The sequence below is a fragment of the Bufo gargarizans genome, chromosome 2 (assembly GCF_014858855.1).
Source record: "Bufo gargarizans isolate SCDJY-AF-19 chromosome 2, ASM1485885v1, whole genome shotgun sequence".
Taxonomy (NCBI): Eukaryota; Metazoa; Chordata; class Amphibia; order Anura; family Bufonidae; genus Bufo; species Bufo gargarizans.
Genome location: NC_058081.1, coordinates 248,209,718 through 248,228,307, shown reverse-complemented (window position 1 = coordinate 248,228,307; position 18,590 = coordinate 248,209,718). Strand labels below are relative to the sequence as shown.

Genomic DNA, 18,590 nt, shown 5'->3' with positions numbered 1-18,590 from the left:
GAGCCCTTACACAGAGAATGCTATCAATCACCGATAACACCTCCTTTGTGTACAGCTATCATTGACTGACAGCTATCTATGTATACATACCTGAAAAGGGAATGCTATCAATCACTGAGAACACCTCCCCATGTACAGCTATCAGTGACTGACAGCTTTCTATGTATACACACTTACACAGAGAATGCTATCAAATCACTGATAACATGTCCCCCGTGTACAGCTTTCAGTGACTGACAGCTATCTATGTATACACACACTTACATAGAGAATGGTATCAATCACTGAAAACATCTCCTCTGTGTACAGCTATCAGTGACTGACAGCTGTCTATGTATACACACTTACACAGAGAATGATATCAATCATTGATAACACTTCCCCATGTACAACTATCAGTGACTGACTGCTATCTCTGTATACACACTTACACAGAGAATGCTATCAATCACTTATAACACCTCCCCTGTATACAACTATCAGTGACTGACAGCTATCTGTGTATAAACACTTACACAGAGAACAGATGATAACATCTTCCTCGTGCACAGCTGTCAGTGACTGATAGCTATCTAGGTATACACCTTTACACAGAGAATACTATCAATCACTGATAACACGTCTCCTGTATACAACTATCAATGACTGACAGGTATATCTGTATACACACTTACACAGAGAATGCTATCAATCACTGATAACATCACCTCCATGTACAACTATCAGTGACTGACAGCTATCTATGTATACACACTGTGGGGACTCACTCTGGTAGACAGGATTAGCGGATGCAGTATAGCAGCAACAACAAGTTCTTTGGATCAAACAGTTCAGTGTTTTATTCACACTTTAGGCAAGGGACAAAACAAGCAGTCATATTCAAACAAAAAGTCACCTTGCGGTGTTGGTGGTAATTCACTCATGCAGCAATTCTGCCTAAAAGAGTCCTTGCTGATAGCAGCACCAACCTTTTTTCATGACAAACAGGTAGCAAGCCTTCATCCAGACACAAGGCTCCCAGATCCCAACACAGAGACATGGTTTCTGATCCCAGCTAACTATTTAACCACTTGAGCCCCCTAGCTTAAACCCCCTTAATTACCAGACCACTTTTTACAATTCTGCACTACACTACTTTCACGGTTTATTGCTCGGTCATACAACTTACCACCCAAATGAATTTTGCCTCCTTTTCATATAACTAATAGAGCTTGCATTTGGTGGTATTTCATTGCTGCTGAAATTTTTACTTTTTTTATATTAATCGAAATTGACCCAAATTTTCGCAAAAAAACTACATTTTTCACTTTCTGTTGTAAAATTTTTCAATTAAAACTACATTTCTCGGGTTAGGGTTAGGGTTATTTCTCGGGCGGGATGATGTGAGGGAGCGCGTCTCGATCCTCCCCAGTGCTGGTCTCTCCCCTCCAGGCTAATGCTGACCAGCTGAAGCCAAACAGCTGATGCCAAGACTCGTGCTCTGAGACGCTGAATCTTACCTGGTCTGGCCGCTGATCGCTTCTCCTGTTGCTGCCGTGTGCTGCTGCTGCTTCTCTCGTCCTGCTCTGGGTGTTCTGTCCCTCGGCCGTGCTTCCTTGCCTCCTCGCCTGCCCCGCTCCTCTGCCTGCTGTCTGCCGTTCGGCGCTTCTTGTCTGCCGTCCTCGCTGTGGCTGCTCTGCTTGGGCCCTTGACTGGCTCTGATTGATGGGCTCTGCTGGTGCTGCCCTGCCTGCCGTCTTCCTCTCCCTGTGGCCGAACTGCCTTGCTCGCCTGGTTTCACCCTGCTGCTTTCTGCGGATGCTGGACTGTCACTCTGCCGGATATCTTGCTGCCATTATAAGTTACATCGCCGTCGCCCCTCTCCTCCGTTAGCCACAGCGTGCACTGGGACTAAGGCTCTGGACATCACACTCTGGCCACGTGAGAAATAAGTATTCCATTTTATTCAGTCTACACTTGCAGTACTGCTGATTTCTATGCTATTGGTGAAGAGAGGGGTTTGTAGTGTACATGGCAGCAAAGAGGGTGTAGTGCATTGCCGAAACTTTGCGTTACGCAAAAAAAAAAAAAAAAAAAAGGCAGCCGGCGTGAAAAGAATCAAAAGAAATATAAAGGAGAGTACAAAGTAAAAGAAAAGACAGAGGCGAGGATATAGGGGAGGCAGGGGGGGGGGGGAAGAAAAAAAAAACAACCAGGGGAAAAAGCTGTGGCAAATCAAAGGAAAAAAAAAAAAGAAAAAGGCAACAGAAAAAAAAAAAAAAAAGGGGGAAATCTTGGGAGAATGGCCCCAAAACGACGCTCAGTTGATTCCTCTGCAATTAAGCCTGGGGCAAAGACCCCAGAGAACAAAATCGACAAGTTTTTGAAGTCGCCCTTTCTAAATGATAAAAATCCTGCTAAAACCAAACTCCCTGCTAAGACGAAAGAATCCGCTAAAACCTCCCAAAACGATGAACTCTCCCAGGATGGTCTAGAGGATGCGGATCAGGAGGTAGGCGAGGAAAGCCTCTCTGTACAAATGCGAACCGAATACGACCCAGCTGTCTTGGACAGAATCCTAAGTGCTGTGGAAAATAATGGCACTTTAGTGCAAGGAATGTCCACTCAATTGGGGTCAGTGCAGAGCGATATCTCATTAATAAGAGAAGATCTAGCAAAGATTCGGGATCGAGTCCATAGCATGGAAAAATCAGTTGACTCTCTGCAAACTGACATGGGCATATTAAAATCTAAAACTTTGCTTCTTGCTTCAGAAAATCTAGCACTTCAAAACAAGATAGAGGACTTAGAAAATAGATCAAGGCGCAACAACGTTCGTATAATCGGTTTCCCAGAAGGAGTTGAAGGCCGTCATCTAGAGGAACAACTTAAAGATGTGCTTATGAACAGCTTTGGCAGCGATAACTTTTCCTCTATGTTTCAAATAGAAAGAGCCCACCGAATTCCGGGAGGGAAACCCATCCCAGGGAGACCCCCGCGTGCAGTCTTAATTAAATTATTACTGTCCGCGGATAGAGATAGTATCTTGAGAAGAGCAAGAGAATGTGCACCTATTGAATATCAGGGTACAAAACTGCTCTTCTTTCCTGACTTTGCGCGGCAGACTCAGGAAAGAAAAAGAAATTTTATAGAGATAAAGAAACGCTTGGCGGCTAAGGAGATTAAATACTCCTTACAATACCCAGCGAAATTAAGAGTAATTCATAACGGGTCTTCCCTTTTTTTTGAGTCACCACAACAGGCATCAGACTGGATGGATCAAATGGGCATCTGAAACTGTGCTTCACTATGATTGGAGGGATAGGAGGGGGGGCCAGGCTGGGGGAGAACGGCCGGAGGTTAGAGGTTCGCTGACTAGTTCGGGCGGATCAAGAGAGGGGGGGGGGGGGGGACCCACCTTGCAGGAATGGTCTTTTTTTTTTTCCTTTTGTGAGAGATGTCCACTAGAATTGTAGCTTGGAACGTCAGAGGACTTGGGGAAAGAGTTAAAAGGCAAGCGATTATGGACGCATTAAAAAGATATCTTCCAGCAATTATCTGTATAGTAGAAACTCACCTAACTAGGGAAACCTTGTCCCGCCTGACGGGATGGCAGTCCCAATCGTATCATTCTACCTTTAGTGGCTCCTCCAGGGGTATTTCGGTTCTTATTCATAACTCCATAGATTTCACCCTTATAAAATCTCATATAGATGCCCAGGGCAGATTTATTTTCTTGCATGGCAAGCTTAATGGTGATAGTTATATCCTAGCCTTTTTCTATATACCTCCGCCATTTTCAATGTACCCACTGCTTCAGTTAATGCTCTTTTCTGAAAAGAGACCAGAATGCTGCTTAATCCTGATAGGGGATTTTAATGCGGTCATTGATCTTAATAAAGATAGATTTTCACTTGATGTGGAAAAGGGGAGGTATCCTTGTAACTCCCCGCTGCCTTAATTCTGCTCTGAGGTGGGAGTGGTGGATATATGGGAACATCTTGGTGGAGGAAAGAGAGTATACTCCTGTGTCAGTAGGGGGGGCAGAGCAATGTCTAGGATCGATCTAGCATTTACTAATGAGAGCAATCTGAGTAATATCTGCAAGATGCGATACGGAGTAAGAACAGTTTCGGACCATTCACCCCTACTGGTTGAGGTTCGCAGCGGGAAGAATAAGGATACTAGGGGGCTAGGATTTAAGCTAAATCCATATTGGCTCACTATTCTGGACAATCTGCAGACGATTAAACTAGTGATATCCTCCTTTTGGGAGGTTAACCTTCCCTCTGCTAATATCAACATAGTATGGGATGCCTTGAAAGCATATTTGAGGGGGGTCTTTATAAGTGAGATTGCCGCAGTAAAGAGAACATTTAGAAAGAAAGAGGAGGAACTGGGTAAGATCGCTGCACTCACAGCTGAGCGATACGCTAGCCATCCCACTGAGCATAATAGGCAAGAGATGCAGAAGGCTAGTTGCTCCTTGGAGAAATATGTAACAGAGAAAGCAAATCATAGGGTATTCTTCAAGGGGCTCAATTATTTCATCGAGTCTGGACGTCCGGGCAAGCTTCTAGCTAGAATAATTTCGCAACAAGATAAGAAAAAACAATCTATCATCTCAATTCGTAATGTAGAGGGCGAAACCATAACAGATCCAGAGGGAATTGGGAATATTTTTCTACAATATTTTGCTCAGATATATAGATCTTCCCCTGGACTGTCGTCTGAACTGGTGATGCGGTTCCTGGAGAAAATTCCACTTTCTACGTTAAATGAAACTCAAAAAGAATATCTGGAGGAGGAGCTCTCTCTTGCTGAGTTGCAGGAGGCCCTTGGGTCCGTCTCGGGGAACTCATCGCCAGGAACAGACGGCCTTCCATATGAGGTCTATCGCAAGCATAGTGAGGTGATCCTCCCCCAGCTGCTGGAGGTTTTCTCCCAAGCAGCACAGGGAGGGAGATTACCACACTCTATGATGGAGGCCCTTATTGTTCTAATTCTAAAAAAGGATAAAGATCCGGCCGAATTGAGCTCCTATAGACCAATCTCCCTATTAAATACAGACGCTAAGTTACTATCAAAAGTCCTTGCTAGGAGGCTCTCGCGGGTTATCCCTACGATTATTCATCCGGATCAAAACGGTTTTATGCCAAACAGGGGCACCCATCACAATTTGCATAGGCTATTTATGAATATTCAATCCCCGGGGCGCGGCGCCCGCTCCATCCTGTCGTTGGATGCTACTAAAGCCTTCGACAGGGTGGAGTGGATTTTTCTTTGGGAGGTAATGAAAAAAATGGGCTTTGGCCCAAAATTTATGGCAATGGTCTGGCTACTCTATAACTCCCCAGTCGCCAGGATTAGGATCAATGATTTGATAACAGAGAGCTTTATTCTGGGAAGAGGCACCCACCAAGGCTGTCCCCTTTCTCCCCTTTTATTTAATATTGATATTGAACCCTTAGCGGCCATGATACGACAAGATCCGGAGGTGGCCGGTTTTGGCATAATGGGGAAGCATGACCGTGTGTCCCTCTACGCAGATGACATTCTGGTTTTTATTCATCAAACAAATACCACCCTCCCTCGCATAATGGATCTGGTCGGTCACTTTTCCGACATATCCGGACTTGAGATCAATTGGGAGAAGACCGTACTTCTCCCGATAGACGAGCTGCGAGGCGAATTAAATAATCAGATAACGATCTCTGATTCAATAAAGTACCTGGGGATAATAATTTCCGCCAAACCTCAGGAATATCTACAGCTTAACCTGTTCCCCTTGCTGATGAAGTTGAGAGCAAAAATTAAGATATGGCAGAAAATTCTGCAAGCAAGAGCGGATAGAATTTCATTAATAAAAATGGTAGTGCTGCCCCAGGTTCTTTTTGTCCTGCGCAACTCGCCTATATGGATTACAGACAAGCATTTCAGATTGATAGAGCGGATGCTTAATGACTTACTATGGGGGAGGAAGCGTGTGAGACTGAAGGCACTTTATTTCTCCATGCCTTATAGGCGGGGAGGTCTTAATCTCCCATATTTTAGGGGTTATTTTGTTGCCTCCCAACTCTGCCTTTTTAGTGACTGGGAAAATAGTCCTTTCTGCAGTAAAGTGGTGAAGGAGGCAGGTTTTTCTGATTTCTTCACTGTACTGGAATCCGATTACCTATTAAATATACTGAGCGGGTACACACTTTTCTGCAGAATGGCTATAAAGACCTGGTCGGTTATAAGGGCTTGGTGCGCAGTTAAGGCATCGCTTATCTGCACCCCATTATGGCACAATTCGAAACTTCTTAATCTAAACGACTTAAGTTGCAGTCAGTACTGGAGGACTAAAAATGTGCAGTACTTACATCAAGTAGTCAGCGGTGGACAAATTCTGCCCCTTATGGAACTAAGGGCAAAATTAGGTGAGGTGGCCTGGTTCGCATATTTTCAATTGAGGTCAGCACTCTTTAGCACTTTGAACAGTCACCTTTTTATTATAGACACTCCTTTATTTTTACAGGATTTAATTTGTAAGAAAACTGCCACGAGAATTAAACTATCTTACTGTTATAGACACTTAATGGATAATTTTTTTCGGGATGTTCTTTCTCCAGGACAGAGAGCCTGGTCTTCTCTTCTTTCAGAGGAGGGTCCCCCAAACTGGGAGAATATAGGGGAAAGCTTAAAATTGGTTTCACACAATTCTAATCACATTGTTGTTCAATTTAATATTCTGCACAAAATTTATGCGACACCTATATGGCTATACAGAAGAGGACTCCGGACCTCCTCTGACTGCCCCCGCTGCGGCGATCCCGGGGCAGATCATCTACATCTGTTCTGGGACTGCCCAATGGTGAGGAGGTACTGGAGCCTGGTCCAAAAAAATCTGACGCGTAAACTTAAAATTGTTGTTCCTCTGTCTCCTAGGATATGGGTCCTGGGAGATTTATCTGAGGTCAATCATCAACCCATAAAAAGTCATTTGTTGATCAAGGTGATGTTCTTGGCGAGGCTTCTGATTTCTAGATCCTGGTTTTGCTCTTCTGCCCCAGATTGTAAGAACTGGCTGGGTTTGGTGGAGAAAGTGAAAAGCTATGAGAGGATCCTGTACAAACAAAGAGGATCCTACTCAAAGTGGAATAGTCTATGGAAAGATTGGGACACGGCTAATTAATTCGGATCCCCTTTTTTTTTTCTTTTTTTTTTTTTCTCCCTGCAGGGTGGGGGGGGGGGGGGGGCGGGTTGGTGGGAAGAGAAGGGGAAAATGCTATCTGTCCGGCTTTTCAGCATTTATTCCATAGATGTAGAATGTGAAGGTTTAAATGTCGACACTATTATGTATATTCCTATGAAATTATTGTCAACCACGTTCACAGATTAGAATTGGCGGACTTATGGATTTTATAATGTTAATTATGTAATATGTATTTAAGCTTTTGTATCACAATAAATAAAATTTAATAAAAAAATATAAAAAAACTACATTTCTATATAATTTTTTCTCTAAATTTATTGTTCTACATGTCTATGTATATTTATTGGTTTGGGTAAAAGTTATAGCGTTTACAAACTATGGTACAAAAATGTGAATTTACGCACTTTGACTTTCTGAGCACCGGTCATGTTTCCTGAGGTTCTACAGTGCCCAGACAGTAGAAACACCCCGCAAATGACCCCATTTTGGAAAGTAGACACCCTAAGGTATTCGCCGATGGGCATAGTGAGTTCATGGAAATTTTTCTTTTTTGTCACAAGTTAGCGTTGTTTTTTTTCTTACAAAGTCTCATATTCCACTTGTGACAAAAAATTTAATTTTACATGAACTCACCATACCCCTCACGGAATACCTTGGGGTGTCTTCTTTCCAAAATGGGGTCACTTGTGGGGTATTTATACTGCCCGGGCATTTTAGTGGCCCTAAAGCGTGAGAAGTAGTTTGGAATCCAAATACGTAAAAATGCCCTGTGAAAATCTGAAAGTACTCATTGGAATTCAGGCCCCTTTGCGCATCTTGGCTGCAAAAAAGTCACACATGTGGTCTCGCCGTACTCAGGAGAAGTAGGGCAATGTGTTTTGGGGTGTCTTTTTACATATACCCATGCTGGGTGAGATAAATATCTCTCTAAAAGACAACTTTTCCCATTTTTTTATACAAAGTTGTCATTTTACAGAGATATTTCTCTCACCCAGCATGGGTATATGTAAAAATACACCCCAAAACACATTGCCCTACTTCTCCTGAGTACGGTGATACCACATGTGTGACACTTTTTTGCAGCCTAGGTGCACAAAGCGCAACAATTTCCAATGAGTATCTTTTAGGAGGGCATTTTTAGGCATTTGGATTCTCACGCTTTAGGGCCCCTAAAATGCCAGGGCAGTATAAATACCCCACATGTGACCCCATTTTGGAAAGAACACACCCAAGGTATTCCGTGAGGGGCATGGCGAGTTCATAGAAGTTATTTTTTTTGGCACAAGTTAGCGGAAATTGATTTTTTTTTTTTTCTCACAAAGTCTCCCTTTCCGCTAACTTGGGACAAAAAGTTCAATCTTTCATGGACTCAATATGCCCCTCAGCGAATACCTTGGGGTGTCTACTTTCCGAAATGGGGTGTTCATTTGTGGGGTGTGTTTACTGTTCTGGCATTTTGGGCGGGGCTAAATTGTGAGCAACCCTGTAAAGCCTAAAGGTACTTGTTGGACTTTCGGGCCCCTTTACGCACCTAGGCTGCAAAAAAGTGTCACACATGTGGTATCGCCGTACTCAGGAGAAGTAGGGCAATGTGTTTTGGGGTGTATTTTTACATATACCTATGCTGGGTGAGAGAAATATCTCTGTAAATTGACAACTTTGTAGAATTTTTTTTTTAAAGTTGTCATTTACATAGATATATGTAAAAATACACCCCAAAACACATTGCTCTACTTCTCCTGAGTACGGCGATACCACATGTGTGACACTTTTTTGCAGCCTAGGTGTGCAAAGGGGCCCAAATTCCAATGAGTACCTTTTAGGAGGGCATTTTTAGGCATTTGGATTCCAGACTTCTTCTCACGCTTTGGGGCCCCTAAAATACCAGGGCAGTATAAATACCTCACATGTGACCCCATTTTGGAAAGAAGACAACCCAAGGTATTCCGTGAGGGGAATGGCGAGTTCCTAGAATATTTTACCTTGGGGTGTCTTCTTTCCAAAATGGGGTCACTTATGGGTTATTTCTACTGCCCTGGCATTTTAGGGGCCCTAAAGCGTGAGAAGAAGTCTGGAATATAAATGGCTAAAAATGTTTACGCATTTGGATTCCGTGAGGGGTATGGTGAGTTCATGTGAGATTTTATTTTTTGGCACAAGTTAGTGGAATATGAGACTTTGTAAGAAAAAACAAAAAAACAAAAAAAAGATTTCCGCTAACTTGTGCCAAAAAAATTAAATTTTCTATGAACTCGCCATGCCCCTCAAAAGTGATCTTTATAGCGCCGCAGCAATTTTACGGTGTTTTTGCAGTGATCAGAAAAAAAAAATTCTGTCAGTCACTGCGGTGGGGCGGACTGAACGCAAGTGTGCGCACAAGATCGGGCCTGATCGGGCGAACACTGCGTTTTTTGTAGAGCCTATAGAACATGTCCTATTCTTGTCCGCAATTGCGGACAAGAAAAGGCATTTTCTATATAGTTCTGGCAATGTGCGGGTCCGCAAAATGCGGAAAGCACATTGCCGGTGTCCGTGTTTTGCAGATCCGCGGTGTCAGTGTTTTGCAGATCCGCGGATCCACAAAACACATACGGACGTCTGAATGGAGCCTTACAAGGGGGTGATGAATGACAGGGGGGTGATCAGGGGTTCATAAGGGGTTAATAAGTGACGTGGGGGTGTAGTGTAGTGTGGTGCTTCTTATTACAGAGCTGCCTGTGTCCTCTGGTGGTCGATCCAAGCAAAAGGGACCACCAAAGGACTAGGTAGCAGGTATATCAGACGCTGTTAACAAAACAGCGTCTGATATACCTTTAAAAAAAATTGCATCTACAGCCTGCCAGCGAATGATCGCCACTGGCAGGCTGTAGATGAACTCGTTTACCTTCGGTTCCTGTGAACGCGCGCTCCTGTGTGCGTGCGTTCACAGGAAATCTCACCTCTCGCATCGGCGCGTCCAGGAGGAAAAACAGGGCCGCCGCCAGGACGCAATCCTGCATGCGGCGGTCCTGAGAAGGTTAAGGACAGCCAGGTGCTGCCAAAAGCCGGACCAGCATTTAAAATCCGGTCCGATATTTGACCTCACCTGGCTGTAAATCAGCCCAGCAGCACATGCTTGGAGGAAAATACCTGTTTTTCCAGACCAAACCTTTCACTGTGTCACGACATTTACACAGAGAATGCTATCAATCACTGATAACACCTCCCCTGTATACAACTATCAGTGACTGACAGCTATTTATGTATACACACTTACACAGAGAATGCTATCAATCACTGATAACACCTCCCTGTGTACAACTATCAGTCACTGACAGCCATCTATGTATACACACTTACACAGAGAATGCTATCAATCACTGATAACACCTCCCTGTGTACAACTATCAGTGACTGACAGCTATGTATACACACTTACACAGAGAATGCTATCAATCACTGATAACAACTCCCCTGAGTACAACTATCAGTCACTGACAGCCATCTATGTATACACACTTACACAGAGAATGCTATCAATCACTCTTAACACCCCCCCGTGTACTACTATCAGTGACTGACAACTATCTATGTATACACACTTACACAGAGAATGCTATTAATCACTAATAAAACCTTCCCTGTGTACAACTAAAGTCCGAGACTCAAAGGGGTTGTCCGGGTTTAGGGCTGAACCCAGATATCACCTATTCTGTATTCCCTTACTATGTATGAGAGGAGCATCAGCGCATTTCCTTGCTCCGATGCTCCCCTTTGCCTTGCATAATTGCGAGCTTAGCAGTGAGCCCGATGTCATCACCTGCACAAATAGGCGGTGTATATTGTTGCCCTAACCTTTTTGGGAGGCGGGTATTATGCTACATTTAAAGGAGGAAAAGCCCTTTAAATGTATAAATGGCATTGTTTGTCCACACAACTATACATCAATCTGCTCAGCTTCTCCTGCTCTATAACATGCTGCCTGCAGATTACACTCCTTTTTCACGGTGACAGGTTCTCTTTAAATGGTCAGTCTGTATATTTGTGTGGCAATATATCTTCTGCCAATTTATATAGAACTGCTTTACACTTCTGACGCTGCTTATCTCTGGATAACACAACTGATCGAATCAAGCCTTCTTTCCACTGAAAGGTAATTTTGGAAAACAGCAGTGGTGTTCATCATACACATACAGTATTGCCAAATCCTGTGGAAATCAGAAGAACCTGCTGACATGCATCTAAAGTAGTGTGAACACAGGTTCGGACTGGCCCACAGGGGTATAGGTGAATCCCCTGGTGGGCCCCTGAGCAAGTGGGGCCCCTAGTCTACTACCCCCTGCACAAGTGGCACATAACACAATAGAGTAATGTACTAGATAGCATACAACATCTCAACCAGTCTATGTTCATATAACAAAATGGATAGATTATTTACAAACTATACAGTTTATTATTATAGATACATCAGGTGGCTGAGATGGCTTCTAGGTATAGAGACAGGCCAACCAGTATCCTCTTTTCTTGGGGACCCACCTTATTAAAGTCGTTGCAGGGACCCTTTTTTGCTGCTGTGTGAGCAGGTCATATTTGAATGTTTGGTCCCTCAAAACAAATTTTACTGGTGAGCCCTAGGCACCCCAGTCCGACACTGTGTGAACAGGATTGTAACCGAAAAGTAATAGTTAACGGGAGAGAATTTTTCTTTAAGGCCTCTTTCACTTGTCCTTGATGACATCCGTGACAAGACTGGTTCATCCATGAAGATGTCTGTGAAGAATCCATGTTGTGTCTGTGGATTTCACAAACCCATAGACTATAATGTGCATTCTCGAAATAAGGCGTACTTCCATGGTGTCACCACTGATCGATGGTCTTTGTAAAACCAATGATGTGTGAAAACCCCTGGGATGTCCCTCACACACAATGTACTTACCTTGCTCCCTGGTACCCACGTCACTTCTGAAGCCCACACAGCCACCGCTGCATCTCCCCGTCGCTAATAGCAGGCCGCAACGGGAACGAGCCTCCTTAGCGTCACCCGAGATGCTAGGGAGGCTTGTCCCCGTCACTGCCTGATAGTGGCTGCCCCCCCCCCCCTCCCAGACGCCAGATGTTTTCATCCGTGCGACGGGTAGATGCAGCGGCGGCTGTGTGGGCTTCGGAAGAGACACATGTGCCAGGGAGCGAGGTAAGTACATTGTGTGTGAGGGGCCCGGGCATATGGGGGGGAGGCATTTCAGGTATTGGATAACTCCTTTAAAGTCAATGGGTATGTATGCTGTCTGTGGAGACCATGGATGTGTGTAAGAGGCCTAAGTGTAAACGTGGAGGTTGCGGTGACAACTACAATGCTATAAATCATCATATAGAACTGTTAGACACATCACAATGCCTATGGTCAATCTGCTAGCCACTACAGCATGTCTATATGGGTTTACACCTCTCAAGGCCCTGGCTGATCTACTGGGATGCCATGTACTGTTTCCTAGACAGTTTTAAATTTCGCCAGGAAACTGAAGCGCATAATGGGGGTGGGGGCAGGGCAGATCAGCATGACAATAGCAGCATCTTCTTCCCAGGGCCTCTCAGGTTTCACTCATTGACCATCATGCCAGGCTTACCTTATGGCCTCTGTAGAAGGCGATCTCCTCTACATTGGCTATAATCCTGGAGTGCACATAGCGCAGGTAACCCTTCCTGTGGGCCTCTTCTGCCACCAGTTTGCCAAATTTGGGGGAGCATGCTTTGAGCACTTTGGCAGTGGCATACACCACCAGGCCGGCCAGCAGTGTAGGCCCCAGGGGATCGGCTCCTCTGGACCTGGCAGTCTGGATGAGGGTGTAGGAGGTCAGCACCACGTCCAGGATGGGTTTGGTCAGGTTGGAATACAGGTGTGCAATAGACTGGGAGAACATCATGATGTCCTCAGTGAGGGACTGGTCGGGGTTGGCCAGCCTGCTGTCCATGTTGATGATCTTGTAGTAGGTCTGATCGGTGAAGTAGGTCTGGTAGGCATGGTCCACCAGCCGGGTGCGCAGTGCCAGCGCCAGCTTACACTCCAGGTAGCGGATCGCACTGTTGACGAAGGTGGCTGGGATGGCGATCAGGAGCCATTTCATCAGCTGCAGCAGGAAGCTCCTGGGCTTCTTCTCCACGATGCTCTTCACTATCTTCCCGTCCAGCCCGGCCACATAGACGGACAGGAAGGTCCTGGAGATCAGAGCCAGCGAGTGCACGGACAGCAGCCCCAGCTCCTTGCTCAGCAGCCTGGGGAACAGCACCTTCCTGAGCTCCAGCAGCTGCCGGTAGAACTCCGCATTTACCCCCGGGGAGGGGAGGGGGCCGTCCTGGCTGCCGTGCTTGCAGGGGCTGCGCTCTTTCCGCCGGAGCTGCCTGCTGATGATGGGGCACAGGGTCTTCAGTCCGTAGGCAGCAGCCAGCAGGAAGGCGGCCCTCTTAAAGGCGATCTCCTTGCTCCCCCATTTCATCCGCTCCGTGGCTTGCAGCATATGTGACATGTCTTCCCTGCACTGGGATAACACGATGGTTTCCAGCAATTGTCCCTATGCCTCCGGTCTACACGGCAGCCGCATCATGTGGGCAGATGCAGAATAATGACAGCTCCAGCACCCGTCCACATACCTCCGGCGCTAATCAGCTGGCTGGCCCCGCCCCCGCCGGAGCCTGATTGGCTGCGGAGGGATAAAGCCTCGTCCAGAAGGCGATCCGCTCTGGCTGAAGGCAGATGCTGCAGTGTGGGGAGCCTGACGGTGCAGCCTGCTGGTGAGACACCAGCTTAGTGCCTCCCCCTCCCCACCGCAGATCCATAGCTCAGCCGTGTTATGTACAGGAATGTGCACACAGGCACTTAGTACCACCAGCGGCCCAGGCCCTGATACCACCCCAAAGGTCCAGGAGCCAAACTCTTGCTTTCTTTAAATCAAACCCTATAAGACATTGTATAATTGGATAATAATTTCCTCTGGCGGGCCCAAAGAACCCTAGTCTGACACTGCCCTCAATAAATTCACCCAAAAAAGATCCAGATACAGTGCTCCATATCAATAAACATGGCCCCATAATAGTCTGAGCCACATACTTTACCGGTAGTACCAGCCAGATGCCCCTTAAAACTGCCAGCCACAGACCACCTGTTAAAGGGATTGTTCTACAAAAAATATTCAACATTTTTCAAACCAGCACCAGGTTCTGTAATACTTTTGTTTTTACATGTAATTAAAAATGTGGTCTAGGCACTGAGTTATTAACTAAAATGAAGAGCGCCACCTGCTGTGTGTTCTATACCTTATTTCTCTGTCCATCTTGGTCACACATGCTCAGTTCCATCCTTCAACTGCCACCATCTGTATCAATTAAAACACAAGCCCCTATTTTAAAGGGAGTCTGTCACCACATTTTAGCATGTTAGACCGTTAAAATAGGGTTATGTGATCCAGCCAGAACATAAAAACGGTACCTTTGTGGTAGAAAACGGACTTTTCTTTTTGCCGAAAATGAAGTTATAAGATTATGTTCTGAGCCCTCTCAAGTGCCCAGGGCGGTCTCTCAATCCTCGGAGCCCCAGGCAGGCACCTCCTAAACGGCTGATAACTCCGCCCTCCGTGCGCCTCTGCCCGCCCGTTTACTCCCCTCCCCTGTCCCTTTCCACTGCGGCTGTGCGGTCCAAATCGTAGCGGGCGCATGCGCAATGCGATGCCCGCTCCTGGCAGGGCATCGCAATACCTACTGCGCATGCGCCCGCTACGATTTGGACCGCACAGCCGCAGTGGAAAAGAACAGGGGAGGGGAGTAAACGGGCCGGCAGAGGCGCACGGAGGGCGGAGTTATCAGCCGTTTAGGAGGTGCGAGGACATCCCGAAGCAGGACAAGCAAATGCACAATGTGGTGAAATCCAGTACTGAGGCGTCTCGATAAAATCAAATCACTGTATAAAATACACCCTGTAGCAAAATACTTCATATCTTGCCTACGCTTTTTTAACACAGTGGTTACTGTAATTTGTAAATTTTTCAGTTGGCCAAATAAATGTGTCATATTACAACAAAGATTTCATCTCAAAGACTCAACGTGTTCCATATGACTCAAAATGGTGAATTCGTTGACATGAGGACAAACCTTACATTTCCGGTGACCACATCTATAGGAGTCTACTGTTCTCAGCCAAGATCTCGATATAGCTGTCTTTTCTACTAACTGTTTTGGAAAATCACATCATCTGGATGGTTCCAATGGATTCTAATCAATTCTGCATATGGAACAACATGTCTGGGATGGCAGGAGGACACATGTAAAATAGAATAAGCTGCCACAACTTTTCTGAGGGCTGCTTTTTCTTCTATTACCACTTGTGAAAATTAAACATTTGAGGCTAACATTACATTTAATTAAAATACAATATCATTTTTTATTTCATGTCCCAAATTAAAAAATTCCATGAAACGTCTTTGAGATCAAGCCTTGAAGGGTTTTGTTTCCAAAATTGGGTAACCTGTTGAGATTTTACACTGTACTGGTACCTCAGGGGCTATGCAAATTTGACGTGGCATCCAAAAAGCATTCCAGAAAAATCTGCCTTCCAAATGCCAAATGGCACTCCTTCGCCCTCTAAGCTCTATGGTGTAACCATACAGCAGTTTGACAACATATTGGGTGTTGTATTCAGGAGTAAATGGGTATCCAATTTTGGAGTGCTTTTTTCTCTTGTTATACTTTGCGAAAATATAAGTTGTGGGTCTAAGGCTACTTTCACACTCGCGGCAGGACGGATCCGACATGCTGTTCACCATGTTGGATCCGTCCGGCGGCTATTTCGCCGTGCCGCTGGACCGCCGCTCTGTTAAATTTTATTGGGAAAAAAATACATTTTCATTTTCACAGCCAAGTGTCTCTGAGGATTAACACATATATCTAAAATTATGTGGAAGTAAAGGGATGGCACTCAAAACATAGGTGATGTATGGAGAATAGGTAGATACAAAGATTGTTTATTAAATAATGGCTGGATGTGCCTAAAAAACAATGGCTGGGTATGCCTGAATGAAAATGGTATCATAAAATGTGTCGTCAAATAGATGTAGACAATTTCATAAGGCAGATCGCTAGTAAATACATATACATATATATATATCTGTAGGTATCAGCACTTGTATACAGGTCCTTCTCAAAAAATTAGCATATTGTGATAAATTTCATTATTTTCTGTAATGTACTGATAAACATTAGACTTTCATATATTTTAGATTCATTACACACCAACTGAAGTAGTTCAAGCCTTTTATTGTTTTAATATTGATGATTTTGGCATACAGCTCATGAAAACCCAAAATTCCTATGTCAAAAAATTAGCATATCATGAAAAGGTTCTCTAAACGAGCTATTAACCTAATCATCTGAATCAACTAATTAACTCTAAACACCTGCAAAAGATTCCTGAGGCTTTTAAAAACTCCCAGCCTGGTTCATTACTCAAAACCGCAATCATGGGTAAGACTGCCGACCTGACTGCTGTCCAGAAGGCCATCATTGACACCCTCAAGCAAGAGGGTAAGACTCAGAAAGAAATTTCTGAACGAATAGGCTGTTCCCAGAGTGCTGCATCAAGGCACCTCAGTGGGAAGTCTGTGGGAAGGAAAAAGTGTGGCAGAAAACGCTGCACAACGAGAAGAGGTGACCGGACCCTGAGGAAGATTGTGGAGAAGGACCGATTCCAGACCTTGGGGGACCTGCGGAAGCAGTGGACTGAGTCTGGAGTAGAAACATCCAGAGCCACCGTGTACAGGCGTGTGCAGGAAATGGGCTACAGGTGCCGCATTCCCCAGGTCAAGCCACTTTTGAACCAGAAACAGCGGCAGAAGCGCCTGACCTGGGCTACAGAGAAGCAGCACTGGACTGTTGCATGTCATTCGGAAATCAAGGTGCCAGAGTCTGGAGGAAGACTGGGGAGAGGGAAATGCCAAAATACCTGAAGTCCAGTGTCAAGTACCCACAGTCAGTGATGGTCTGGGGTGCCATGTCAGCTGCTGGTGTTGGTCCACTGTGTTTTATCAAGGGCAGGGTCAATGCAGCTAGCTATCAGGAGATTTTGGAGCACTTCATGCTTCCATCTGCTGAAAAGCTTTATGGAGATGAAGATTTCATTTTTCAGCACGACCTGGCACCTGCTCACAGTGCCAAAACCACTGGTAAATGGTTTACTGACCATGGTATTACTGTGCTCAATTGGCCTGCCAACTCTCCTGACCTGAACCCCATAGAGAATCTGTGGGATATTGGGAAGAGAAAGTTGAGAGACGCAAGACCCAACACTCTGGATGAGCTTAAGGCCGCTATCGAAGCATCCTGGGCCTCCATAACACCTCAGCAGTGCCACAGGCTGATTGCCTCCATGCCACGCCACATTGAAGCAGTCATTTCTGCAAAAGGATTCCCGACCAAGTATTGAGTGCATAACTGAACATAATTATTTGAAGGTTGACTTTTTTTGTATTTAAAACACTTTTCTTTTATTGGTCGGATGAAATATGCTAATTTTTTTAGATAGGAAATTTGGGTTTTCATGAGCTGTATGCCAAAATCATCAATATTAAAACAATAAAAGGCTTGAACTACTTCAGTTGGTGTGTAATGAATCTAAAATATATGAAAGTCCAATGTTTATCAGTATATTACAGAAAATAATAAACTTTATCACAATATGCTAATTTTTGGAGAAGGACCTGTACAGTATAAAATAAAAAATAGAAAATTTAAGAGTAACCAACTGGTAAAAATGGTAATTTGATTGTCAGTTCATATAAAAACCTGTTGAAGAAAAAATCTATGGGAATTGAATCCCAATGTTCAAGGAGAGGTATTTGACACCTGTTGAAGAAAAGCCTGTGGGGGAAAGTTCAATCCTATGATGCAATACCCATTAGAGGGGATGAATGTATAAATCCTGTAGATACTGGACAATGTCCTGAAATGTCAATTGCATTCAAATCCTGTTGGAGGAAAAAGACATCTGGTGGACTAATAAGGTAAGTGTCTCCTTGTAAGCAGAGTTTCTTTACAGGTCCGATGTCATGAGCTGTATATGAAAAAAACTACTGCTGTGTAAGCAGGTACATTACCCTCCTGTTGGTCGCTGATGCGATAGTAAGCGGCTCCTTCCTGCAGAGCGGCGGGCACGTGTCAGTTACCCGCTCGCTGAGTGTTCCGGCCGTGCGGTCTTCACTTCCGGTGACGTCACATGCGTTTGAAGTGGAGTTTCCCGCTCAAGTTGGTGTCGGCTTGCCACGTGGGAGTGGGTGGCGGGAAAATGCTGCAGTTTGAACAGGAGGGGAAGAAAAATAGCTCCGGAGCTTTTGTTAGGTTATAGGATCCTTTTTCTTGGTGCTAGCTAGTCTGAATAGGCTGACTCAATATCCCA

The 18,590-nt window shown here is 44.8% G+C and overlaps 1 protein-coding gene across 1 annotated transcript in view; it reads right to left on the bottom strand.

Annotated features, from left to right (window-relative positions):
* ABCD2 (ATP binding cassette subfamily D member 2) overlaps positions 1–13,790 on the bottom strand; it is a 105,397-nt gene extending 91,607 nt beyond the window's left edge. Inside the window, exon 1 of the mRNA XM_044276772.1 lies at positions 12,781–13,790. Within this exon, the coding sequence (XP_044132707.1) occupies positions 12,781–13,677 (897 nt within the window). The 5' untranslated portion in view covers positions 13,678–13,790. The remainder of the gene's footprint in view (positions 1–12,780) is intronic.
* Positions 13,791–18,590: the final 4,800 nt, after the last annotated feature.